This window comes from Danio rerio, chromosome 17 (assembly GCF_049306965.1).
Source record: "Danio rerio strain Tuebingen ecotype United States chromosome 17, GRCz12tu, whole genome shotgun sequence".
NCBI lineage: Eukaryota > Metazoa > Chordata > Actinopteri > Cypriniformes > Danionidae > Danio > Danio rerio.
Window position 1 is genome coordinate 7,571,594 of NC_133192.1, and position 23,407 is coordinate 7,595,000.

A 23,407-nucleotide genomic window follows, 5' to 3' on the forward strand; every position below is an offset into this window, starting at 1 on the left:
CCCAGTACTGGGAAACACCCATACACTCTCACATTCACACGGACACATACACTACGTCCAATTTAGCTTACCCAGTTCACCTATCCGCTTGTTAAGTGACGTCACACGAAGCAGCTTCCGGGTCCAAGCGCTCTATTCAACTGAATGGGGAGATTCATGAAATGGTAATAATAAACGTTTACAAGACGATTTAAGGCTTTCGAAAACCACGATCGTAGTATATATGTCCATGCCTAATATCCGATGGCCAGAAAGTGATTCATTTTTTGATAAATTGTGAAATTTTTGGTATTTGTTATGCAGCAAGCCCAGAGATTGTTGTGTACACTATGACTTTATATAAAATTAACTTTAATGTGTGATAGGAATAAAATGTGAACATAAACGAATGATTTCTCCACTCAACTGAATGGCGGCTTGGACCCGGAAACAGTATTACAAACGTCACAAACACGTCACCACTTAACAAGCGGATAGAACATGTGTTTGGACTGTGGGGGAAACCAGAGCTCCTGGAGGAAACCCACAACAACACAGGGAGAACAAGCAAACTCCATACAGAAATGCCAACTGGCCTAGCCGGGACTCGAACCAGCTACCTTCTTGGTGTGAGGTGAACCACTAACCACTAAGCCACTGTGCTGCCCCCCACATGCATTTATACAAAATCCTGAATTGCTGTGACACACACACACACACACACACACACACACACACACACACACACACACACACAGCTGCTGGTGGTGGTGGTGAGTTAGCTCTGCGGAGAGAGTTAAAGTGTGTCTGGTGTTCACAAACAGCAGGACTATTCTTGGCTCTGCTGCCCTGAATAACTTAGATAGGGAGTTTCTGATATGGGAGCAGCGGCACGTGTGTCTGAGCGCAGCATGTGATGCTCTCCCCTTTCAGAGACACACACCAGCACGGCATTATGGGTAACTCTCACTGAACATGTTGAAATGAACATGACTCTGCGTGTTCAGATTCAAAGCTCACATACTGTTGGTCAGAATTATTAGCCCCCCACCCTGTATATTTGTTTCCCCAACTTCTGTTTAACACAGTCTTTGCCATGATGACAGCACATAATGTTTTAAAAGATGTTTTTAAGACACTGTATTCAGCTTAACATGACGTTTAAAAGCTTAACTAGGTTACCTAAGCAAGTTAGGGTAATTAGGCAAGTCATTGTTTAACGATGGTTTGTTCAGTAGACAATCAAAAAAATAAATTGCTTAAGCAGGCTAATAATATTCACCTTAAAATGATTTTAAAAATATTAAAAAACAAATTAGACTTTCTCTAGAAAAAAAAAAGATATTATAGGAAATACTGTGAAAATCTCCTCGCTCTGTTAAACATCATTTGGGAAATATTTCATGAGTTCACGCTTAGCTCACGATTTATACATAGCTTGTTTGGCGTGCTGTCCCGGAAGAGAGCCCTGAGCTCAAGGAATCCTCGAGCCCAGAGCTTCTCTCTTTCGCAGAGCGAGGGGAGACTGAGCTCAGGTCGATCTCAACTCTCCCGCTGCTGGCCAAGGAGAACTTCCTGAGTGTAAGACATTAGAAAAAAAGTTTTAGGCTTATTTTATTTATATAGAGCATATTTGGATGGTGGAAGAAAACCGGGGAAACTCAACACAGAGGAACATTTACACCTCACTGCCTACTAGCGTTTCGGAAGTGTTAATGCAGACCAACAGAGACAGCGCGCAAAGTATAAATGCACAGCTACGCGCGTTGCCTGCGCTGTGAGTTACGCCGGTCACTTGATGCAGAAGTATAAACCAGGCTTTAGTGTCCCACCAGTGACGATATACAACCATATTGCACTGCTACTAGTGTGATATTGCATTTATACAACAGTTTGACGACATAATCGTATGTATAAAAAAGAGAATCAAACATGGAGAGTCTAAAAATCCTTTTGTATGAGGAACTACTTTCTTCCTCCATTCATTCACATCTGCAGCTGACGTCAGAACAGCAGAAGCCGTTACTAAAGGTGTACTCACACTATGTACAGCTGCCTTGAACCGTGCTGAAGCACGCTTGTCCCCAGTCATCGATGATGCGCTGTTCAGTAACAGAAAAAAACGCTTTCGCTCAGCACAGTGGAGATTTTAGTAATATAATTTTAGTAGTTAGGGATGCAGTGACACTCAAATATTTTGCCGAACAGATCCGCTATTTTTGATGCTCATAATTAATTTTGAAAGTCCTCGCACTGTAGGTATTAGGAGGTTTGCTGAAAGTGCAGCTGAGGTGCAATGAGGGGTTTGCGTCTTTAATGAACTACGACAGTTTGCCTTCATTGAACAGTAAGTATGATTAATAAATCCATGTGAAACAGTCCCCTAAAAGTCACGTCTCGTCTTCAGTTTCAAGCTTAGGCGTGCTTTGCACTCACACTATAAGCGTACCGCACCGAAACCCAAGTGAACCGCGCTCTGGCACACCTTTTCCAACTGGGCCAGAGCAAGCCAACAGAACCATGCCTGAGCCTGATTCAGACCACTCACACTTCTCAAACCATCCGGGAAATGCGCCTGGGCACCATTCAGATAGTCTAGTGCAGGGATGGGCAAACTTGATCCTCGAGGGCCGGTGTCCTTGCAGAGTTTTGTTCCAACACTAGTCAAACACACCTGAACAAACTAATCAGTGTCTTCAAGATCACTAAAACTCTATAGGGAGGTCTGTTTGAATAGGTTTGGAGCTAAACTGTGCAGGACACCGGCCCTACTGGACCGAGATTGCCCACCCCTGGTCTAGTGTGAGTATGCCCTAATTCACCAATGTAACTTTAGAGCTAGTGTTTGAATGATTCTCTAGCGTAATTTCTAAAGGGATGACAAAACAGCTGGTTTCGCTTACATTTTAAGATTATAAGGCTGAACGACATGACATGCCATCAGTCTACAGAGATTTCCCAGTATTTCTCTATACTATTCGGAGATCACAATAACTCAGAAAAAGCCAAAAGCAAATCAAACACTACCAGATTACTATGGTATAAATACAGCACTACAACATACAAAAGAGAGAGATCGACTTAGAATGTCACTTACCTGATCTGTAATGATTTGTTCAGCTTTAGTTTGAAACTTACACATAAAAAAGGCTTTTTTTCTCCCCATAGGACTTATTATGCGCTCTTGGTCGGCATCTAGAGGCGGAATTTCAACCATCTTTGCTCTGCTTAGTATGACAGGCTGATGGCCGCTGATGCACTGAATCCGCAATTTTAAATATTTTAAATAGCCACTATCCTTATAAATAAACTGCATAGTTGCAGTCTAAACAACTACATTCTCACCTAAAAAAACTCAAAAGTACATGAAGTTGTCAAACAGCTGCAATATTTGTCAAACTGTAGTCCTCTGCTTGCCACTCGTGTGGGTGGAGTAATACACAAGCGTGAAGAGGCTGTACGGATGCTGATATAACTTCAATATCTCACGGCTATCAGTCAGTCAGATTCGAGAACCAGACAGAACTGTTGTATAAAATGATATAAAGATTTGTCTAATTTGTTTGTGTGGATGTTCTGCAATATATTAAAACAAACACTTTGACATCAACCAAAAACTTCAAATATCTGTTTATTTATTTTAAAAGATAATATACGACAATGCAAAAATTTTCTCTCCATAACATACCAAACTTATCTGAGCCATTATATAAAAATTTGATTGTGTGAAACATTAAACCCCTACTATACTAATAACAATCCATCATTTAAGCAGATACTAATTTGCAAACACATAAATGAATCAACAACCATCAAAAGACACCTGAATTCATATTCAAAACGTATTTCTATAACTCATTTTCTTCATTCACCCGTATGTTTAAGATAAAAAATAATAAAAACTGATTCATAAAAAGAAATTATTTGACAAAAAAAGCACAGCAAAACAAATAATTAACTAACAATGTAATCAAATGAACCTGTTGTGCATTATCTCTAGTGCAAGAGTTACCATCCAGGTGAAAATCTTCCCTTCTCAACATTTAGTAACGCAGCGGAGCAGCTCTACGCTTTATATCCCAGTGAGGAGGCTGTTTTCTGCAGACTTCACTGTGCTCCGGTGAGCCGCAGGGTCCAGGCTGAGGACCAGGGCATCTGACTGGGGGTCAGTGGAGGAAGCTTGACCTTCAGACCTGTGGGAGTTGTCGACTGCCATGTCACTGACCCAGAGCCCAGCAGCGCCACCTGATTGGAAAAAAAAGCTCCTTCTTAGGCTTGATCCTAATTTTAGCCATTCTTGTGGTTTTCCACATGGACTTTCAATTATCAGTCAGCTAGCCCAAGTGCTTCCGATGAACTGTCTTGCTCTTACAAAAGTGCCATGTTTAAGATCTGATTACTTTAAAAATCAGTGATCTTCACTGCCTGACTGATATACTATATAAAGTGGGTCTCAAACCACACAAGAAGCACCGCATTAAAGAGCCCCTCTTATGGGTTTTTGAAAATGACCTTCCATGTAGTGTGTAACACAGCTCTAAGTGCAGTGAAATATCCAGCTAAGGCTTAAATCTGAAAGTGTGCCATGTTTAAAACTATCGATTCATCTATGAAAGAGTCAACTTAGAGTGATTTAAATGAATCGTGGAGGTAACAAATCTTTAGCTGTGTCGGCGTGACGTCGATACGGAACTCAAGCCCTGCCCATTTGTTGAGCGTGCAGACAGAGAAAATTTAAACCCCCAGTCAAAAACACTGCAGCAAAAAAAGAAGAAAACAAACACTGTAGCAGATCCCGGCTGAATCAAGTCGCGAAGATGCTGTGGTCTGAAGTGTGAGGGGAAAGTTAGTGCTATTTTCCCTACCCAAAGATGAGGCTGCGAAGAGTCAATAGTTAATGTTCATTTTTGCAAAAATACCTCAGCATTATCGCCCCAGCCTTGTGCTGTGTTCCTGTCATTTTTCTGACGAGTGCTTCAGCAATCTACATGCTTACGAGGGATTTATCAGCCATTTGTTTAAGGTAGGACCAGAAAAGACTGTTGATATATGAGACTTTATCAGAGCTTGACAAGAACTTTACAGTTACTTACACAGTTCTTAGATCAGTTCCTTCATTTCACAAGTGTAAATAAGTGCCATTAAAGGGGTTGCCTTCTTGTTTTTTCCAGCTTGCAAATAAAGTGTTTAATTGTGATGTTACTTGTAACTGCTTGTACTGTCTCTGATTAACTCTTTATATTCTCATATCACGTCTAAAACCATGTTGAAAACGCGGCGCGTGCTGCTTTCCCTACGGATTTAAATGTGTTCGTGAGCTTGCGATCTACTGCCATTTGTCGTTACTATGGCCACTATCAGCTGTTCCTACACACATGCGGTGGTCAAGTTTAAAAAAAGTTCAGCTTTAGCCGCTGTGTGCATTAACACTGAAAGTGTGTCACTGTTTTTACTTATGATTAAGTATAGAGCAATATGCTGGTGTTTAACTGCATTGCTTTAATGCACTCTTGCATTGGGCTCCTGCAAATCCAGGAGTGGAATGGTTTTTTCAAAAGTCTCTGAAAAATGTTCGGGAGTGAGGTGTCTCTGTACTGTGAGGTGTTCATAACTGTGCTGTGAAATAAGTAACTGTACTATGGAGCAGATTTCGGGTGGCTGCTGCGATCAGATATTAAAACTACTGAAATTCCAGGAGAAATAACAAAACGGGAGGGTGGCGGGAGATGGGTCTGAAATACGGAAGACTCCTGGGAAAAACAGGAGTGTTGGCAGGTATGCTCACACAAACACTCTGCACTCGGACTACTTCAATATTGTTGATAAGCCGTGGTGGGCATTTCTTTCTGTCTCACACTGAATGCAGTCGACCAATCACAACAGACTGTGTCATCGGACCAATAAGCGCAGATTAGCATCACGCTAAGGATACAATTTTTTAGGTAAAGATAAATGCATATTATAAGACAAGGAAATTGTTTTTTGACCTAACATGCATATAGACCTGTTGTTAAAGAGACCCCCAAAACCAAAATGTGACATTTTTTAATGCATAACAGGGGCTCTTTAAATTCTATTTTTAACTATTCCAGCATATGTTTTACACAGCGGATGCCCTTCCAGCCGCAACCCAGTACTGGGAAACATCCATCCACACTCATTCACACACACACACACACACACTCATGCACTACGGCCAATTTAGTTTATCCAATTCACCTATAGCACATGTGCTTGGACTGTGGGGGAAACCGGAGGAAACTCACGCCAACACGGGGAGAACATGCAAACTCCAGCTCGAATGCGAACCAGCAAACATGCCACACACATTTGACAAGAAATATTTTCATTAACTAACATTAACAAATATGACTAAACATGGAGCATTATTATAAAGTTTTACCAGAGGGTAAAATGCTCTTAGCAAACAAGTGTTATATATAAGATATGTAATGCATTTTTTTTTACTTCTGCAGTGAACATTACCTGAGTCTTGGCTGCAGACACCACAGGATCAGTCAGAACAACAATGCCGTCACTGGGCCATGAAAGGAAAATAGCATAGATGGCACCGCTCTGCTTATTCATTGTATACCTGTTCAAATGAACAAAATTATGCTTTCATTTAATTGACCGATATGCAAGAGTACTCATGCAATCATTGCTTTAAACAAGACAAAAACCATAAGTAAGAAAAGCTTTTTTTTCCCAGTGTGGGATGTGAGATTGTTGGTTGTGGAAGTCGATCGGTGCAGCATTGCTTTACAACTAAGGAGGGAGCAAGCTACTATCATAAATTAAAACAAGAAATGGCACAAGAAGTGAAGGACAAGAGGTGAAAAAACTGTTTGGCTCCTCAGGAAGCAAAGGTAATGCTTATAATGCTTTATAAGCTTGCAAAATTTCAATGAAAGGGTTCAGCGTGTTGAAACAGCAGCATCAACTCTGAGCCAAACTTGTTCATTTGACAACTGATTCAGTGTTGATGCTAGGAGGAGTTTGGGTAAACCGAAGACTTTGAATGAATGGATCTCATGAAACTTTATAGCCAGATGACTCCTGATGATGACTTGTTCGACCGGTTCACTAAGAAGAACTGGTTAATTAATTTGTTTGCACACCAGCCATCAAGAGAACGCATTTTCAAAACCACTCTGACTCGGCATTTATGGTGATTTATTAAAACATCTTAAAAGTGAGTGTTGATGCATTAAAAATACATGTAATTTACAACTTTGCTACCTTTTTGCTTTACATTTGGCCCAGAATGCATTTTAATATGCATGTTGATTATTGAGCGGCAAAAAATGCTTTCTTACTTTGAGGTTTTGTCTTTGTTGCCCAAATATCTAAAGATTCTTAAATCAAGAAGCCTTTTTTAGAAAAGCAAAAAATGTTGTTTTGTGTTCAGTAATAATTTATCAAAATTAAATGAGGTTTTAATTAAAACAAGCTAAATAATCTGACAATATGTTAGATTAGTTTTTGCTTTGACATAAGATGATTTTGCTTACCCCACTGGCAGATTATTTTACTGCTTTTAAGGAAACACATACTGATTTTTGACATAATATTGTTTAGTTTTCAGAAATAATTTTAGCTTGTCTAGGAAATGCTTCTTGATTTGAGAATCTTTAGACATCTGGACTAGAAAGAAGACAAAAACCTTAAGTAGGAAAAGCATTTTTGCAGTGGACATTTTCAATTTAATTTAGCTACTTTTAATGCATTAAAATCAGAATGTAATTTACAAATTAAAATTGTGGTTGTAAATGGCAAATGTAAATAATATAATACAAATTTTCATTTTGCATAAAATAACTACATTTTAATTTTGCACCAAACTGCAGGAAGCCAAATTATCATCTGTATTTGTTTATATGGCTAAACGTGTCTTTTCCACCAAGAGAGTTCATACAGATTCCAAAGGGAGATACTGATGAGACTGGTGTGTGGACTTTGGGGGTATTACGATGTGTTCCCATGTTTATTGGTCAGTTTGTATGTCTCATGCTTTGGTCACATGGTCAAGAAAGATACAAAATAGTTTGCTCTTCTCTTTTCTGCTCAGCTCCTCTCCAGTTCTGGCTCTACTGCTCTCAGGCTCTCTTTAGGGCCTACTCACTGCTCTCTGTCTCTCTCTCTCTCTCTCTCTCTGGTAATTTTATTTTACATTTAAGCTGGGTACAATAATTATCAAATATTTTTATCATTTCATGTTTTATCATTTTATACAGATATTTGTAACTAATTCAGTTGAATCATTTCATTTTCAAGAATTGATGAATTACATTTGATTTAACATCAACACTTAACTGCTCCATATTGCACAATACAATACAATCACATAATAGCAACGCTCTCCCACATTTTTAGCGATTATAACTGCCCTTATTTCCATTTTTGGTAAAAGATTGGAGAAGGATGGTTTGATTAGAAAGTCCAGTTATTTACCATTATACTGATAAATGTATAAAGACATTGTCATTTTATAGACTGCACTTCCATTTTGCGTAATTCATTTTAAAATTAATTATGGTTCATATAGACCATTTTGTGGGATGTAAACAAAGACAATGGTCCCAACAAATTTCCTGTTTTTCATTTTTAATTTATATAGCTTCCCAGAATCCAAAAAGAGCCACATATTGATAAGTAATGTTATGATAAGTAATGTATATATTAGATGTTAGCATTTAGTTATGATTGAATTGCCTCTTGTTACAATTATGAAGTAGTTTGTTAACAAGCAGGAAATGTTTATGGGCCAATGGCATGATGGTCTATTAGAACAGCATGATGGTGAGTGATTAATGACCACAAACAATTCCTCACCCAAAAAATCAGAAATAAGAAAGGAAACTAGAGGTTCTGATTAGGAAGTTACTGTATGAGAGAAGTGCAAAATGCTCTCCTTACTTATACTAGTCTTGTTTCTAGTCCAAATATCGAAAAATTATTTAATAAAGAATCTTTTCATAAACAAGCAACACATATTGTCTTGTTTTCAGAAATAATATGTCAAAATTGAGTGAGCTTTTCCTTAAAACAAGCTAAATAATCTGCCAATGGGGTAAGCTAAATAAGTTGATGTGAAACGGAAAAACAGGATTATTTAGCTTACCCCATTGGCAGATTATTTTGCTTGTTTTAAGAAAAAACTCAATTTTGGCATATTATTTCTGAAAACAAGACAATATTTTTTGCTTGTCTAGAAAATAATGCTTGATTTAAGATTTTTTTTAGATATTTAAACTAGAAACAAGACAAAATATCTAAGTAAAAAAAGCCTTTTTGACAGTGTGATCAGGAAACTGACCAAACTCCAGGAGTGGCGGTGTCGTTCTGGACTCTCCATGCGCTGCTGTTGTAAATGGCCTCTCCGTTCACCTTCAGCCACTGACCCATCTGACGCAGACGCTCCTCAAATATGGGCACGATGCGACCGTCATGAGTGGGACCAACATTCAACAGCAGATTCCCCCCGCAGGACACCGTTTCTACCAGAGACTGGAGAACACAAACAGAGAACTTTTACTATACTGTACTGTAGGGCTGCACAATATACACTACCGGACAAAAGTCTTGTCATGGATCCCAGTTGAAAGAGCAACAAATAATAACTTGACTTCTAGTTGATCATTTGGAAAAGTGGCAGAAGAATTTTTGCTTAAGGGGGTTAATAATATTGACCTTAAAACGGTTCTTAAAAAAATAAGAACTGCTTTTATTCTAGCTGAAATAAAACAAATAAGACTTTCTCCAGAAGAAAAAATATTATAGCAAGTACTGTGAAAATTTCCTTGCTCTGTTAAACATCATATGGGAAATATTTAAAAAAGAAAGTAAAAATTCCACAGGAGGGTGACTATTTTTGACATCAACAGAATATAATAAAAACACAAACACAGAAATGTGTGTTTAAATGATTGTAAGGGTTCACTCACTGCTATGAGCTGCTCAGTGCTCAGGTAATCACTGAGTTTGGCTTCTCTCCTGTAGCCCCAGGATCTCTGGTCGATACTCAAGCAGTTTTCCCACTTGTGCTTCACCAGGTGGCCTGGGTTATAGCGGTCAGTGCAGGTGTAATATCCACCATGATTGCAGATAGAGCCGTAACCCCAGCGGTCATTGGTCACAACAGTTTCACGTACAGGGCTGGAAACACACATGACATTAGATACATCACTGCATCACAAATTTCCCAGTATTTACTCTCCCTTAAGTGCTCCATTATGAGTTTCTTACAGATTTACAGTTTCTTCAAAATATCTTCATTTGTGTTCGACAGTAGACAGTTATTTATTTAGGTTATAATGCCATATCAGCAGCATTGGCTATATTCATGGCAAAAACATATACTAAATATACATTATATAATCATATCAGTTTCTTAACAAACATACATTGTAAAAAACAAAACAAAAAAACATACAAGTAGCAACAACACTGAAAACATACAGTCAGTCATATACAATCTTTTAGTTTGATTAAAGATAAAAATTCTAAAATTGCTCCAGAAGGCACCTTTTCAAACATTTCACTTAAAATATTTCCCAAATAAAAACGCTCTCTAATATCACTTAAAAACTACACATTCTGTTAAAATGTTTTAACGTCAAAATATTCTCGCACAAGTCACAAATAGGTTTTTATTCCCCTTTCAATAAATATCCGTGTGTAAGTCCAATTCTAAATCTCGTATGTACTACCTGGTCATGTCTGTTTTCAAAATGATAAATATTTCTTTCATTCACAAATGGATTCACTTCATGCAATTTGCTATTCCTACATTCAACCCATTCTACTTGCCATTTCTTATTAAAATACATATTCATAACTGTCAACATTGGGATGTGAAAATAAGGGATATGCCCACCATAATAAGGGATTCCCCCGACCCCTCCCCCCAAAACAATCCCCAAATTACTAAATATGTTTACTTAGAGCTGTTTCGTTGTACATGAACAGTTAAATGGTCAGTAATATGTTTTATTATTATTATTATTATTATTAACAACAGAAAAAAATAAACATTAGCAGCAAATACATTAGCAAACTTCAGCTTATTAAAATTAATGACTATTATAATGAAATAGAATCAAGCTATCAATCTCATTAGCCGTTTCTCCACAGTATAACTTACACATTCTGATTAAAGAGCAACGAATGGATCTCTCATTTGTTAAGATTTTTTTTTTATTACATTAAATAAGAGGTGTCACTTTAAAAATGCAGACGTTAAAATGAAAGCATTCCACTGCTTTTGTAACCTTTTATGCTCATTTAAGACGAAATTAGTTGTGTTTGGGAAAAAAAACACCAAGATCGACATCCTTATATGTTATTATTATTAATTATGTGTGTATGTCTGTTTAAACACGCACCCAAAAGCCAGACTTTCTCTCCGCTTCAAATCGCGTGTACAGAATCCGTTTGGGAAACAGCATCAGTTTATCACTAATAAACAGCTGACTGGCATGCACCATTATAGGACTGTTTTGAGGATTATATAGGACGGGTGATGGCACCTGTAATCGAAAGGAAATGGAATCGCGCCGTTTTTAATATTTATTTATAAGTGTTTTCATTCCTAAACAATGCAAAAGCACAGAAGACTCACGTTTTAGAGCAAGGGGCGACCCCTGGTGGTTTGGCGGTATGGGTTGCGCATAGGAAGGCTCGACTGTTCAGAGAAAGGCTGAAAATACGGGAGAAATACGGGAAAATACCTTTACGGGATAATAGCGGGATAGAACTGTAAAATACGGGAGAATCCCGGGAAAAACGGAAGGGTTGACAGGTATGCATATTTAAAAAGGGTTTAACATCAGATCAGAATTTTACATTCTGTAATCTCCAACTGTAGGGCTTACTTGGCTGCTTTATCTGCACGTTCGTTTCCAATGAATACCATATCTCCAGCAGAAAATAATATCAAAGTCTTTAGTCTTTAAAAGGTCGACTTTTTCTATTATACTAAAAATCATAGGATGATCAGTTTCATTGATTCAAGTGCTTGACTTGTAAACAGGAATCTGTGCAAATTAAAAACTGCTGTTGCTATTTGTTTTCTATTTGTTCCAGAGCTAAAAACAGGGCATAAGCTTCAGCTGTGAATATCAAGCTTTGTCCGGAAATACTCTTTCTGGAACACTCTGAACCGATCACTGCTGCACCAGATACTTGCCCATCTGATTTTTAACTATATGTATACACTGGTACATAAGTTGGTAGATTGCATCGTATATTCCTAAATTCTTCCTGGTAAACGTTTGGGTTGGTTTCCCTTTTTTTAAAACTGAGATTGACAGAATACAGAAGGTTTTGAACATGTGAAGGGTGAGTAAATGATGACAGAATTTTCATTTTTGGGTGAACTACCCCTTTAGGATTTAGAACATTCATTCATTCATTCATTTTCTTTTCGGCTTAGTCCCTTTATTAATCAGGGCTCGCCACAGCAGAATGAACCGCCACTTATCCAGCAAATGTTTTACCCGGCATATACCTGTCCAGCTGCAACCTATCACTGGGAAACACCCATACACACATACACTATGGACAAGTTAAGTTTAATTCATTTAATACAATTTTAAAACTTAATGCCCTAATTTCATAAAAACACAAACAATTAAATAACTTTTCTTTATTGACTTGTTTTTACCGCAAGTGTGACCTTTAAGTCTGGGTTATAGATTGAAATGGACTTTGCATTGGATATTTAAACACTCAGACTTACCTCTGATTGTAAAGCCATGCGAGGAAGCCAGTGCTGTTCCAGTACTGATCGGGTGCATCTCCGTCTCCGTCAGACCACAGCAGGTCTGGTTTGTACGTGTTGATGAGTTCGTAGAGCTCAGGCAGGGTCTTTGCAGTGGGAAACACGTTGGTTTTGAACTTATTGTCAGAATCAGATTTGAACATGGGATTAAACCACTCGAACAGTGAGTGATAGAGGCCGAGCCGCAGGTCAGTGCGTGTGCGCAGAGCAGTGGCGATGTCGTTCACCAGATCCCGCTTCGGTCCGACTGAAACTGCATTCCACGTCCACGAGTACTTGGAGCCCCACATCGTGAAGCCTGGGGAAATAAACATACATGTACAGTTGAAGTCAACATTATTAGCCCTCCAGTGATTTCTTTTTTCAAATATTTTCTAAATGATGTTTAACAGAGTGAGGAAGTTTTCACAGTATTTCCGATAAAATTTTTACTTCTGGAGAAGCTCTTAGTTTTATTTCAGCAGTATATAATATTTATTTATTTATATATTTTTTAACATTTTAGGGTCAATAATATTAGCCCCCCTTAAGCAATATTTGTTTTTGATTGTCTACAGAACAAACCACTGTCGCATTATGACTTGCGTAATTACCCTAACTTGCCTTATTAAGTCTTTAATGTGCACTTTGAGCTGAATACTATGTGTCTTGCTAAATATCTAGTCAAATATTATGTTCTGTAATCATGGCAAAGATAAAATAAATCAGTTAATAGAAATGAGTTATTAAAACTATTATGTTTAGAAATGTGTTGAAAATAAAACCCTGAACTATCAGTTAAACAAAAATTGGGGAAAAAGTTATACAGGAGGGCCAATAATTATGACTTTAACTGTATATCATATAATCAAAAATTATCTTAATCTTAAAACATACTGATAAACATTCAGGGCATAGTTCTGAAATTACATTAGTAAACATGAACTAACAGTGAACAATTTTTCTGTATGGGGTTATTACAGTTAACTTAAACAAAAATTTTGTGTTTTTAATATAAAAGTGTTTTCATTTCAAATCCTTGTTTTGTCATTTCATCCGAAAAACTGTATTTGTTTTTTATACTAAGTACAAAACAAAAAAGGCTTTTATAAAATAAAGTAAAATATTATTGATGTTTAGTCAGGACAACTGAATGTGTGATTCGGAAGAAAATAAACTGTAGACTTTAATAAAATAAAATAAAATAAAATAAAATTTAATTAAATTAAAAAATAAAATTTAGGTAATTGAAGAAAGAAAAATAAAATAATGAAACAACAACAACAATAACAATAATTATTATTATTATTATTATTATATTTTTTCAGAGGCAATTTGTGGTACCTTCCAAACCCAAAAATTTAATTAAATTACTTTAAATTAAATGAAACAGTATTTTAAAAGGGATCTATTGTGCAAAAATCACATTTATAAAGGCTTTAAATACAGTTATGTAGCAAAAGTGTGTATATATAATGTCAGCTTCTAATAGTAAAATTTTTTTTATTAATTTTCCTATGCCTTAGTCCCTTATTTATCAGGGATTTCCAAAGTGGAATGAACTGCCAACTACCAGTCACAGCCCAGTGCTGGGAAACACCCATACTTTCTCACATTCACTCACACAATACGGCCAATTTAGTTTATTCAATTGACCTGTAGTGCATGTCTTTGAACTGTGGGGGAAACTAGAGCGCCCGCAGGAAACCCACGGCAACACGGGGAGAACATGCAAACTCCACACAGAAATGCCAATTGGCCCAGCCGGGACTCGAACCGGCGACCTTCTTGCTGTGAGGTGAAAGTGCTAACCACCGTGCCACGGTTCAGCCATGGAAAAAACTAAATTGATTAAAATTGCTTTTTTAATGACACTTCTTAAAATCAGTGCAGAAACGTTGTGACTGACATTTACTGCAGATTTTTGTCATTGTTGCAAAAACTAAAATACGTTACAGTATAATTATGTATCATTAAAATAATTACAGTTACATAATATGCGGAAATAAAATGCAGTGTAGTCTGTGTCGGAATTTTCCACAAACCTTCATGATGCTTGGTTGTGAGGACAATATATCTGGCGCCAGACGAAGCAAAGATGTCCACCCACTCGTTGGGATCAAAGAATTCAGCCGTAAACTGAGGAGCAAAATCTGTATATGTGAAGCCGGGAGGATAGTTCTGCTCCATAAACTTCACATAAGACGGCCATTTCTGTCCCTGCCAGAACCACCTGTCAGAAAACAACACAAGATAACCACATATACATTATATGTACAGTTAAAGTGAGAATTATTAGCCCCCCTGACAGTACATAATGACTAGATATCTTTCAAGACACTTAAACACTTTTTCAAGACATTTAAAGGCTTAACTAGGGTATAGGCAAGTTAAGGTAATTAGGCAAGTCAATGTATAATGATGGTTTGTTCTGTAGACAATCGAAAACAAATATTGCTTAAGAAGGCTATTAATTTTGACCTTAAAATGTTTTTTTAAATATTTAAAAACGGCTTTTATTCTAGCCAAAATAAAACAAATAAGACTTTCTCTAGAATAAAAAGTATTATAGGAAAAACTGTAAAAAAAATTCCTTGCTCTGTTAAACATCATTTGAGAAATATTTAAAAAATAAATAATAATAAGGATAATTATCTGTATATAAACACTATCTTTTAAACTTTCCGTTTGTTTTTAGACAGGATTAAATAAATAAATTATTTAATCCTGTCTAAAAACAAACAGAAAGTTTGACTAAAGGCAGCTTGACTGTGCTTAAGAATGCATTAAGATATTAGTTTTTATTATTTTTAACATTTTACTAGTTCTATCAACTATCATTAAAACACTGCTAAAGCATTTATAATATCTTACTCAATGTTTATTTATATTTACTCAAGTCATTAATAAAATCTGTTTATATTTGGTACGCCCCATGTGGCTTGGAGGATGGAAAGGGCTAAAAATAATTATGAGACGTTAGCTGCTATGGATCCACACAGACAATGAATGTGGAAAAAGTGGTTCGCTTTATTTACAAAGACATGACCTTATAATAAACATTACGTATTTGATAACTATCAATGTGCATAACATCTCATTTTACTGGAGCAATTTGAAAAATGCGCACATCATGTTATTATTTTGTAATCGATTCATTTAAATTAGATTATTTTACATGACATTACATTACATTATTTTGTTTTGGTAAAAAATTACTTTAAAGTAAAACATTTGGGTGAAGCATGCATTTAATTGCATCAAAATGTTTAACAATTCATTTTTTACACATTCAACATTTCAAAGAAATCTAAACTACAAAACTATTAGATCATCTGCAAAAATAAATTAATTAATTAAATTTAAATAAATAAATGTAAATGAAATATATATATATATATATATATATATATATATATATATATATATATATATATATATATATATATAAACATAAATACTAATGGGTGAAGTTCTACAGCTATGTACATGCAGCTCTAGGGGAAAAAAATGACACCACTTCAAAACTTTCCATTAATAGATTTCTTTGAGCAACATGTTCCATTTTTGTTTTATTTTATAAACTAATAATAACATTTACAGATTTTCAAATGAGAATTTGATCATTTACAGCATCGCTATCCTTTTTTTTTTAACAATATAAGCTAAATTTCCACCAGATGGCACTAATATACTTCAATTTAATATAAATACATTTGCTTATTTACTTTCTTAGTTGAAAAACAGCAAAAAAGTGTTTTTATATATATATTTAAAACAATTTAGAAATAAATAGTCCATAGTTTAGTTGTGAATACTACTTACTAAAATTAAATGCCTTTAAAATAACTAGATATTAAAGAAAAATTAAACAATAAACAAAATATACCATATTCATTTTTACTGATTGTTTTGATACTCCTAAATGAGCATATTTACATAATATTCAAGTTTTCCCCCATCATTGTTTATTGCAGCACATATGCAAATCATATGCATGAAAAAGCACCATCTTAGTACAGTCGTGAAACTTTCTAATATAGTTTTTGCATTAAAGTAAAGTGTTGGGGTTATATTCACACATTTAGATTTTCTCCTTAATAATATAATTTCAGAAAAGTATTCTTCACAAACTCTAAATATTAAAATCATTTTAGCAGCCAATGATAATTAAAGTACAACAATGTTCACAGTCAATTAAGTAGTGGTAATGTTATTTTGAAGTCATACTAACATGTTATCTCAGACAGAATATTCAAAGTATCATGGTAAACAATATAGGGAGCATGTCACTTACCAGAACCATTCACTGCCAAAGCTGGGAACTGAAAACACTCCCCAGTGGATAAAAATCCCAAATTTGGCCTGATCGAACCATTCCGGTACAGGTCTTGAATCAATTGATTCCCACGTAGGCTGATATTGACAAACACAGCAACCGATCAGGAGTAAACAAACGGACAAAACACCGAAGAAACGCATCGTCCTGATCCACAACGATCACATGAGAGATGCTGAAATCACATGATAAAGGCAAAACATCATCAAAACGCCTGGAAAAAACAGGAACTGGTTCAACTTCCTCATTTTGACAACTTGTCTGACAGGAAAATGACAGTACTACGAGGTACTATGGCGAAGGCTGGGGTTATGAATATTAATTACGTACAGCGACGTTTGTGAGTTGTGATTGGCTGTAGAGCGGAAATCGCTCAAGGTCTTATAAATAATCATTGCGTCCACCTTTTATTCTTTCATTATTGAAGAGTAGTTGAACGTTACAATAGATAAAATAAATTTAGATACATAGTGATGAATAATATCCACGAGCAATATGATAGAGGAAAAAAGAAGATGAAAACTTAATGAAAAAATAACGAATAATAATAAATAAATGCATAAAATATAAACATAATACTATAAATAATGATATAGTATTTATAACAGTAGACATTGATTAAATGAGTAAAAATATATAATAAATGAATATATGTATAACTTTTCCTTAAAATTTCCTTAAGACACAATTAAAAATTACTGATATCAGGGGAAAAATCATTCAAACCGTCTAAAAGCAAGTCATTATTTGTTTATTTTTTGCAATTAATTTAATGTCTAAATATAGACGACTAGTCGTTAAAGTCTTCTAGTCATCTATCTGATTATCTGTTTATTTTTGGACTAATAATATCAAAAGCTCAAATTTTGTCTCGTTTTAGCCAATATGTTAATTATTTTATTTAATACACATTTTTAATGCGATTTAATAAATATTTTCTGCAGTGGTAGGCGTAAATGTAGCGTCACATCCGCTTCTGTTGTTTACATCCGCCGATCCATGTGGACTGTAGTTTTGAGCGATCTGAGCACTCTAAATCCATGCAAGGGTATATCGACTGTCACTGTCATATATCCGCCGAGGATTTTGACAGCGTAAGTGATAAATTTGCTGTATAGATGTATCATGAAGCAACCCAATAGTGTTTTTAATCGACAATGTGTGTTGTGATTATTTTAGGACATTGACGATGTCGTTGCGGAGTCCAGAAAGGTAGCTATATTCTGCTGTAATGTACACTTTGTCCTCATATTAAGTGCTAATTATTAATGCTTTAATTTCATTTTTAGGCTGGGCTTGTTGCCCTTCTTGCTGTAGCAGAACACGCTGGTGAATTTGAGAAAATTATTCAGCTCTCGCAAAGGTATATCTCATATCATCTGAAGGAATAAATCAGCTAATTATTTTAATTGAGGTAATTCAGACTTTCTCCTTAATAATATAATTTCAGAAAAGTATTGTTTGCAAAACTCTAAATAGGGAAATCATATTAGCAGCCAATGACTATCAAAGTACTACAGTTTTCAGTCATTGTATGGTTTTCAAGTCGAACTTGCATGTGATTTCAGACCCAATATTCAAGTATCATGGTAAACAATATAGGGAGCCTGTCCAGCCTGTCACCGAATGAATGTGTGAATATAAAACCAACTTTACCTTAGTATGGTTTCAAAGGTGTACTCTACCAAAATATGAAAACATTCTGTTAATAATATGATAACTGATCTAATAATTTGTTAAATGATACACAAAAATATTCCATGTCAATTATAATATTGAATCACTTTAGCAGCAAATGACTATCAAAGTACAACAGTGTTCACAGTCAGTTAAATAGTGCTAATGTTGTTTTCAAGTTGTACTTGCATGTGATTTCAGACCCAATATTCCATGTACCATGGTAAACAAAACAGGTAGTGTGTTACTGAATGAACGTGTGAATAAAAAACCAACTTTACATCAATGTTAAATTAATAATCATCCAAAATGTGGCCAACATTTTTTCCTGTGGTACTCTAGGATAAACTGAGATCTTAATGAAGTGAAACCATGAGGTGTGTTCAAGATAAACAAGTTAATTTGGCCCTAAATGTGTTCCTTTTCACTATTTTGAATTAGCAAACAATACTTTTCTGAAATTATATTATTGAGAAAGTCTGAATGTGCGAATATAAAACCAACTTTACCTCAATGTTAATTTAATAATCATTCAAAATGTAGCCAACCTATAGTACTCTGTGATAAACTGAGATCTTAATGAAGTGAAACCATGAGGTGTGTTCAAGATAAACAAGTTAATAGGGTATATGCCGAGCTAGTGCTGTTCCCATGCTGATACACTTCCGGTGACCTGTTATTGTGAACTTTTTCCCATTTTATACGGTTCCTTATACAGCATCGATGTTGTAATGTCATAAAAATACATTCAGTTAAATAAACTTTAGCATTTATTTAGTTGCTCAAGCGTAAAACGAAACAAAAAGCTGTTTACTCGCACGCGCCCGTCAGAATCGGCAGGCTAACGCAGAAGCTCCATTGAATATACAGGGGTAAAATAAATGCTCATATTATAAAGACATGGCGGGGGGAAATGTAATTTAATGCAGTGCTTCTTGTACAATCTGAGACACTTTAAATCGGATATCACTCAGCTAGAGGAGATCGCTGATTTTTATAGAAAACAGACCTTAAACGCGTCAGATTTTATATTGGCATTCAATTCGCCGGAAGCGCTTAACCCAGGTTAATGGCAAATTAAAAGTCCTATTAGCATGCTTTGGCATATACCCCATTCAGCCCTAAATGTGTTCATTTTGAACAGTCGGCCATATTCACAGCTCGCTTTAACAATTTTAAGATGATTTGGCAGATGCTGGATATTTTAATCATGATAACTGATCTAATGGTTTGTTAAATGATACACAAAATATTCCATGTCAATTCTAATATTTAATCACTTTTGCAGCAAATGACTATCAAAGTACAACTGTGTTCACAGTCAATTAAATAGTGCTAATGTTGTTTTCAAGTAGTACCTCATGCGATTTCAGACCCAATGTTCAAAGTACTATGGTAAACAAAACAAGGAGTGTGTTACTGAATGAATGTGCGAATATAAAACCTTTAAATATTCGGTCTGAAATAACATGTTAGTATGACTTCAAAACAACATTAGCACTATTTAACTGACTGTGAACACTGTTGTACTTTGATAGTCATTGGCTACTAATGTATGATTTCACTATTTTGAATTAGCAAACAACACTTTCTGAAATTATAATATTGAGAATGTCTGAATGTGTGAATATAAAACCAACTTTACATCAATGTTAAATTAATAATCATCCAAAATGTGGCCAACATTTTTTCCTGTGGTACTCTGGGATAAACTGAGATCTTAATGAAGTGAAACCATGAGTTGTGTTCAAGATAAACAAGTTAATTTGGTCCTAAATGTGTTCATTTTGACCAGTCGGCCATACTTCGTAGCTCGCTTAAACAATTTTAAGATGATTTGGCAGATGCTGGATATTTTAACCATGATAACGGATATATAATAACTTTAACTGTTAAAAGCTATTAGTTACTAGTTAATTAAAGTTATTAGAATGTAATAAGTTATGTTAACTAATAACATTAACTTTTCCGAATTTGATTGTAATGCAAAAAATGGTCATCTTTTGTAAAGCTGCTTTGGAAAATAATTGTGAAAAGCGCTATACAAATAAACTTGAATTGAATTGAATTTGTTGTAGGCTATTTGTACAGGCTTTATACTTTCACACGTCAAGAGTATAGTACTATTTAGCAATCTATTTAGCTTTACATTTAGAGCAGTTTATCTATATGACATTTATTAATCCTGTCATATGAGGCATAACTGGCATTTTTTATTTTTATTTTGCATCAAAAAAGTGATTTAATATTTGTCTTCTGCATCCCCTGCATAAAATCTGTGTAAATTATCCATTGTTGTTCTCATAATGGCTATTAAAATCATGCTAAATTACATTCAAGCTAAAACCATTTTAATATTTTGTTTTTATTTTATATTTGAATATTGAATTAATAATATTTAAGCACATATTATTAGCATACAGGAGCCTGTTTTTACGTTCATTTGATGTCATGGTAATTTACAGTAAATTTTAGTCAATGAAAAGTCTGGGAATTAGATGTTTGGCTTAAAGTTTCTTGCACAGACAGATCTCATCTTGTTTCATAAGCCTCAACATATTAGCAAGAGGTATTCATTTAGTTTTGCCTGTATATTTTTTGCCTCTCAAAGTGCCAGTAGCCCTTGAGTTACATTTGATGAATCACCAAACATCGCACTTTTAGCTAAAAACTCTCTTTTATGCTCTTCTTTAAAAAAGAGCACATTTATATTTTGTGTTGTGAATTATGTGTCCTATAGGTTCCCTGGATTCATTATGCCATGTCTTGGCGTTCATCCTGTCCAAGATCCAGCACAACCCAGAGGAGCTGTACCTGAGGTCGGAAATATGCATATATATATTACAAAAATCTGCATATTTAATAATTGTATTTACCAGTCTTGCATATGAAACACATTTCATTTTTCTCCTTTACAGGATTTAGATGCAGCTTTACCACTGATCGACAAATACAAAGAGCACATCGTGGCTATCGGTGAGGTTAGACATATACTATATAACTACTTGTTCTTGAGGGTTGAGATAAGTATAGGATAGACTTATGTGGGTAGGTCCATGTTAAAAGGGATAGTTCACCCGAACACCTTTGAGTTTTTCTTCTGTTGAAGATATTTTGAAGAATGCTGGCACCTATTCACTTCCATAGTATTTTTTTACTACAGCATTCTTCAAAATACCTTTTTTTGTGTTCAAAAGAAGTAAGAAACTCATAGATTTAAGATTTAAGACTCAAGGTGGCATGGTGACTCAGTGGTTAGCACTGTCACCTCACAGCAAGAAGATAGCTGGTTCGAGTCCCAGCTGGGTCAGTTCAGTTGGCATTTCTTTATGGAGTTTGCATGTTCTCCCAGTGTTGGTGTGGGATTTGTCCGAATGCTCCAGCTTCCCCACAGTCAAAACTATAGGTGCTATTGACCTTATTCTAAAATGCGAAAGTGCGCCTGTTTTCCGATTCAGTCGCCTATGGGAGAAATGACTAGGAATAATAAACGGCAGAAAACGGTCAAACTACTTGCTCTACAAACAAATGTTTTCATGACTATATAGACCAAGTAGAACAATATAATAAGGAACTATCAGTTTGCAACATCAAACAGCGAAACGAGCAGTTTTTAATGTCTAAAAATGAATGGAAGTGAATGAGACTGGAAGTCTCGAGCCAAAAAGATTCAAATGGCTGCGCCCGCTCTTCGGCCAAGAATAAGCTGAATAGGTGATTTCAATAAAGTAAATTGGCCGTAGTGTGTATGGGTGTTCCCCAGTACTGGGTTGCGGCTGGAAGGGCATCCGCTTTGTAAAACATATGCTGGAATAGTTGGCGGTTCATTCTGCTGCGGCGATCTCTGAAATAGAGACTAATCCAAAGGAAAATGAATGAATGATAGACTCAAGATTTAAATTCCCATGTGGGTAGGTATATGTTTAAAGGGATATTTTATATAAAACCTATTTGTGTTTTTCTTCTGTTGAACACAAAAGAAGGTATTTAGAAGAATGGTAGATGTCACCCATTCACTTCTATAGTAATTTTTTCCCCACAGCATTCATCAAAATATTTTCTTTTGGCTTCAACAGAAACTCATAAAGGTTTAAAACCACATGAGGGAGAGTAAATAATGAGGAGGTTTCCAATTTTGGGTGAACTATCCTCTTTTTCCCTTAAAATAGTTAACTTGTTTTGCTACTGGTAATGCAATAAGTGATGCAAAATAATTTGTTACACTTTTATTTATCTGTGTTTCTCTCTTCCATCAGCACCTAAATTAAAGGGGACCTATTATGCAAAAATCACTTTATGTGTGAATATAACCAGCTTCTAATGGTAAAATTGTAATACCTTTTCATTTTTATAATCACACTTGATAAAAACAGTCTGAAGAAACACTTTGATTGACATTCTCCCTTTGTACGTGTCATCACAGAGAGTAAGCCCCGCCCATTCGTGACATTCTGTCCCTCATTAGTATAGGACGTCAGTTAGTATAAGACGTCAGTTTTTGAATCTGCCACTATGCTGACACACGGGCATTTGTAGCCTGTGAGCACAGTCTCATTTAAATTTAATGCGATAGTCACCAAAATAACACAATTGTGACCAAAGCTTAAAAGGAGCAAACTTCACATACCCACTCTATGGACATCAGAGGC

At 35.5% G+C, this 23,407-nt stretch overlaps 2 protein-coding genes across 6 annotated transcripts in view; one reads left to right on the forward strand and one right to left on the reverse strand.

Annotated features, from left to right (window-relative positions):
• Positions 1 to 298: 298 nt before the first annotated feature.
• On the reverse strand, positions 299 to 17,344 carry fuca2 (alpha-L-fucosidase 2). Of its 2 annotated transcripts, none has more exons than XR_012392700.1 (7): positions 17,040 to 17,344; positions 14,788 to 14,975; positions 12,722 to 13,061; positions 9,927 to 10,137; positions 9,299 to 9,489; positions 6,232 to 6,574; positions 299 to 512 (listed from the first exon to the last, which is right to left on the reverse strand). XR_012392700.1 is itself a non-coding variant. In NM_001004115.1 (7 exon segments), coding segments are annotated over 7 exon segments (1,362 nt in total). In that variant the 5' UTR covers positions 17,225 to 17,251; the 3' UTR covers positions 3,595 to 4,086.
• Positions 17,345 to 18,059: 715 nt separating this feature from the next.
• LOC571912 (TatD DNase domain containing 3-like) overlaps positions 18,060 to 23,407 on the forward strand; it is a 13,184-nt gene continuing 7,836 nt past the window's right edge. For 3 of the 4 annotated variants that reach the window (XM_073927458.1, XM_073927459.1, XM_005158571.5), the window contains exons 1-5: positions 18,060 to 18,175; positions 18,261 to 18,293; positions 18,371 to 18,444; positions 21,499 to 21,577; positions 21,677 to 21,739. In XM_073927458.1, coding sequence (XP_073783559.1) covers positions 18,122 to 18,175; positions 18,261 to 18,293; positions 18,371 to 18,444; positions 21,499 to 21,577; positions 21,677 to 21,739 — 303 coding nt within the window. In that variant the 5' untranslated portion in view covers positions 18,060 to 18,121. The remainder of the gene's footprint in view (positions 18,176 to 18,260; positions 18,294 to 18,370; positions 18,445 to 21,498; positions 21,578 to 21,676; positions 21,740 to 23,407) is intronic. The other variant, NM_001200022.1, reaches the window with a different exon arrangement.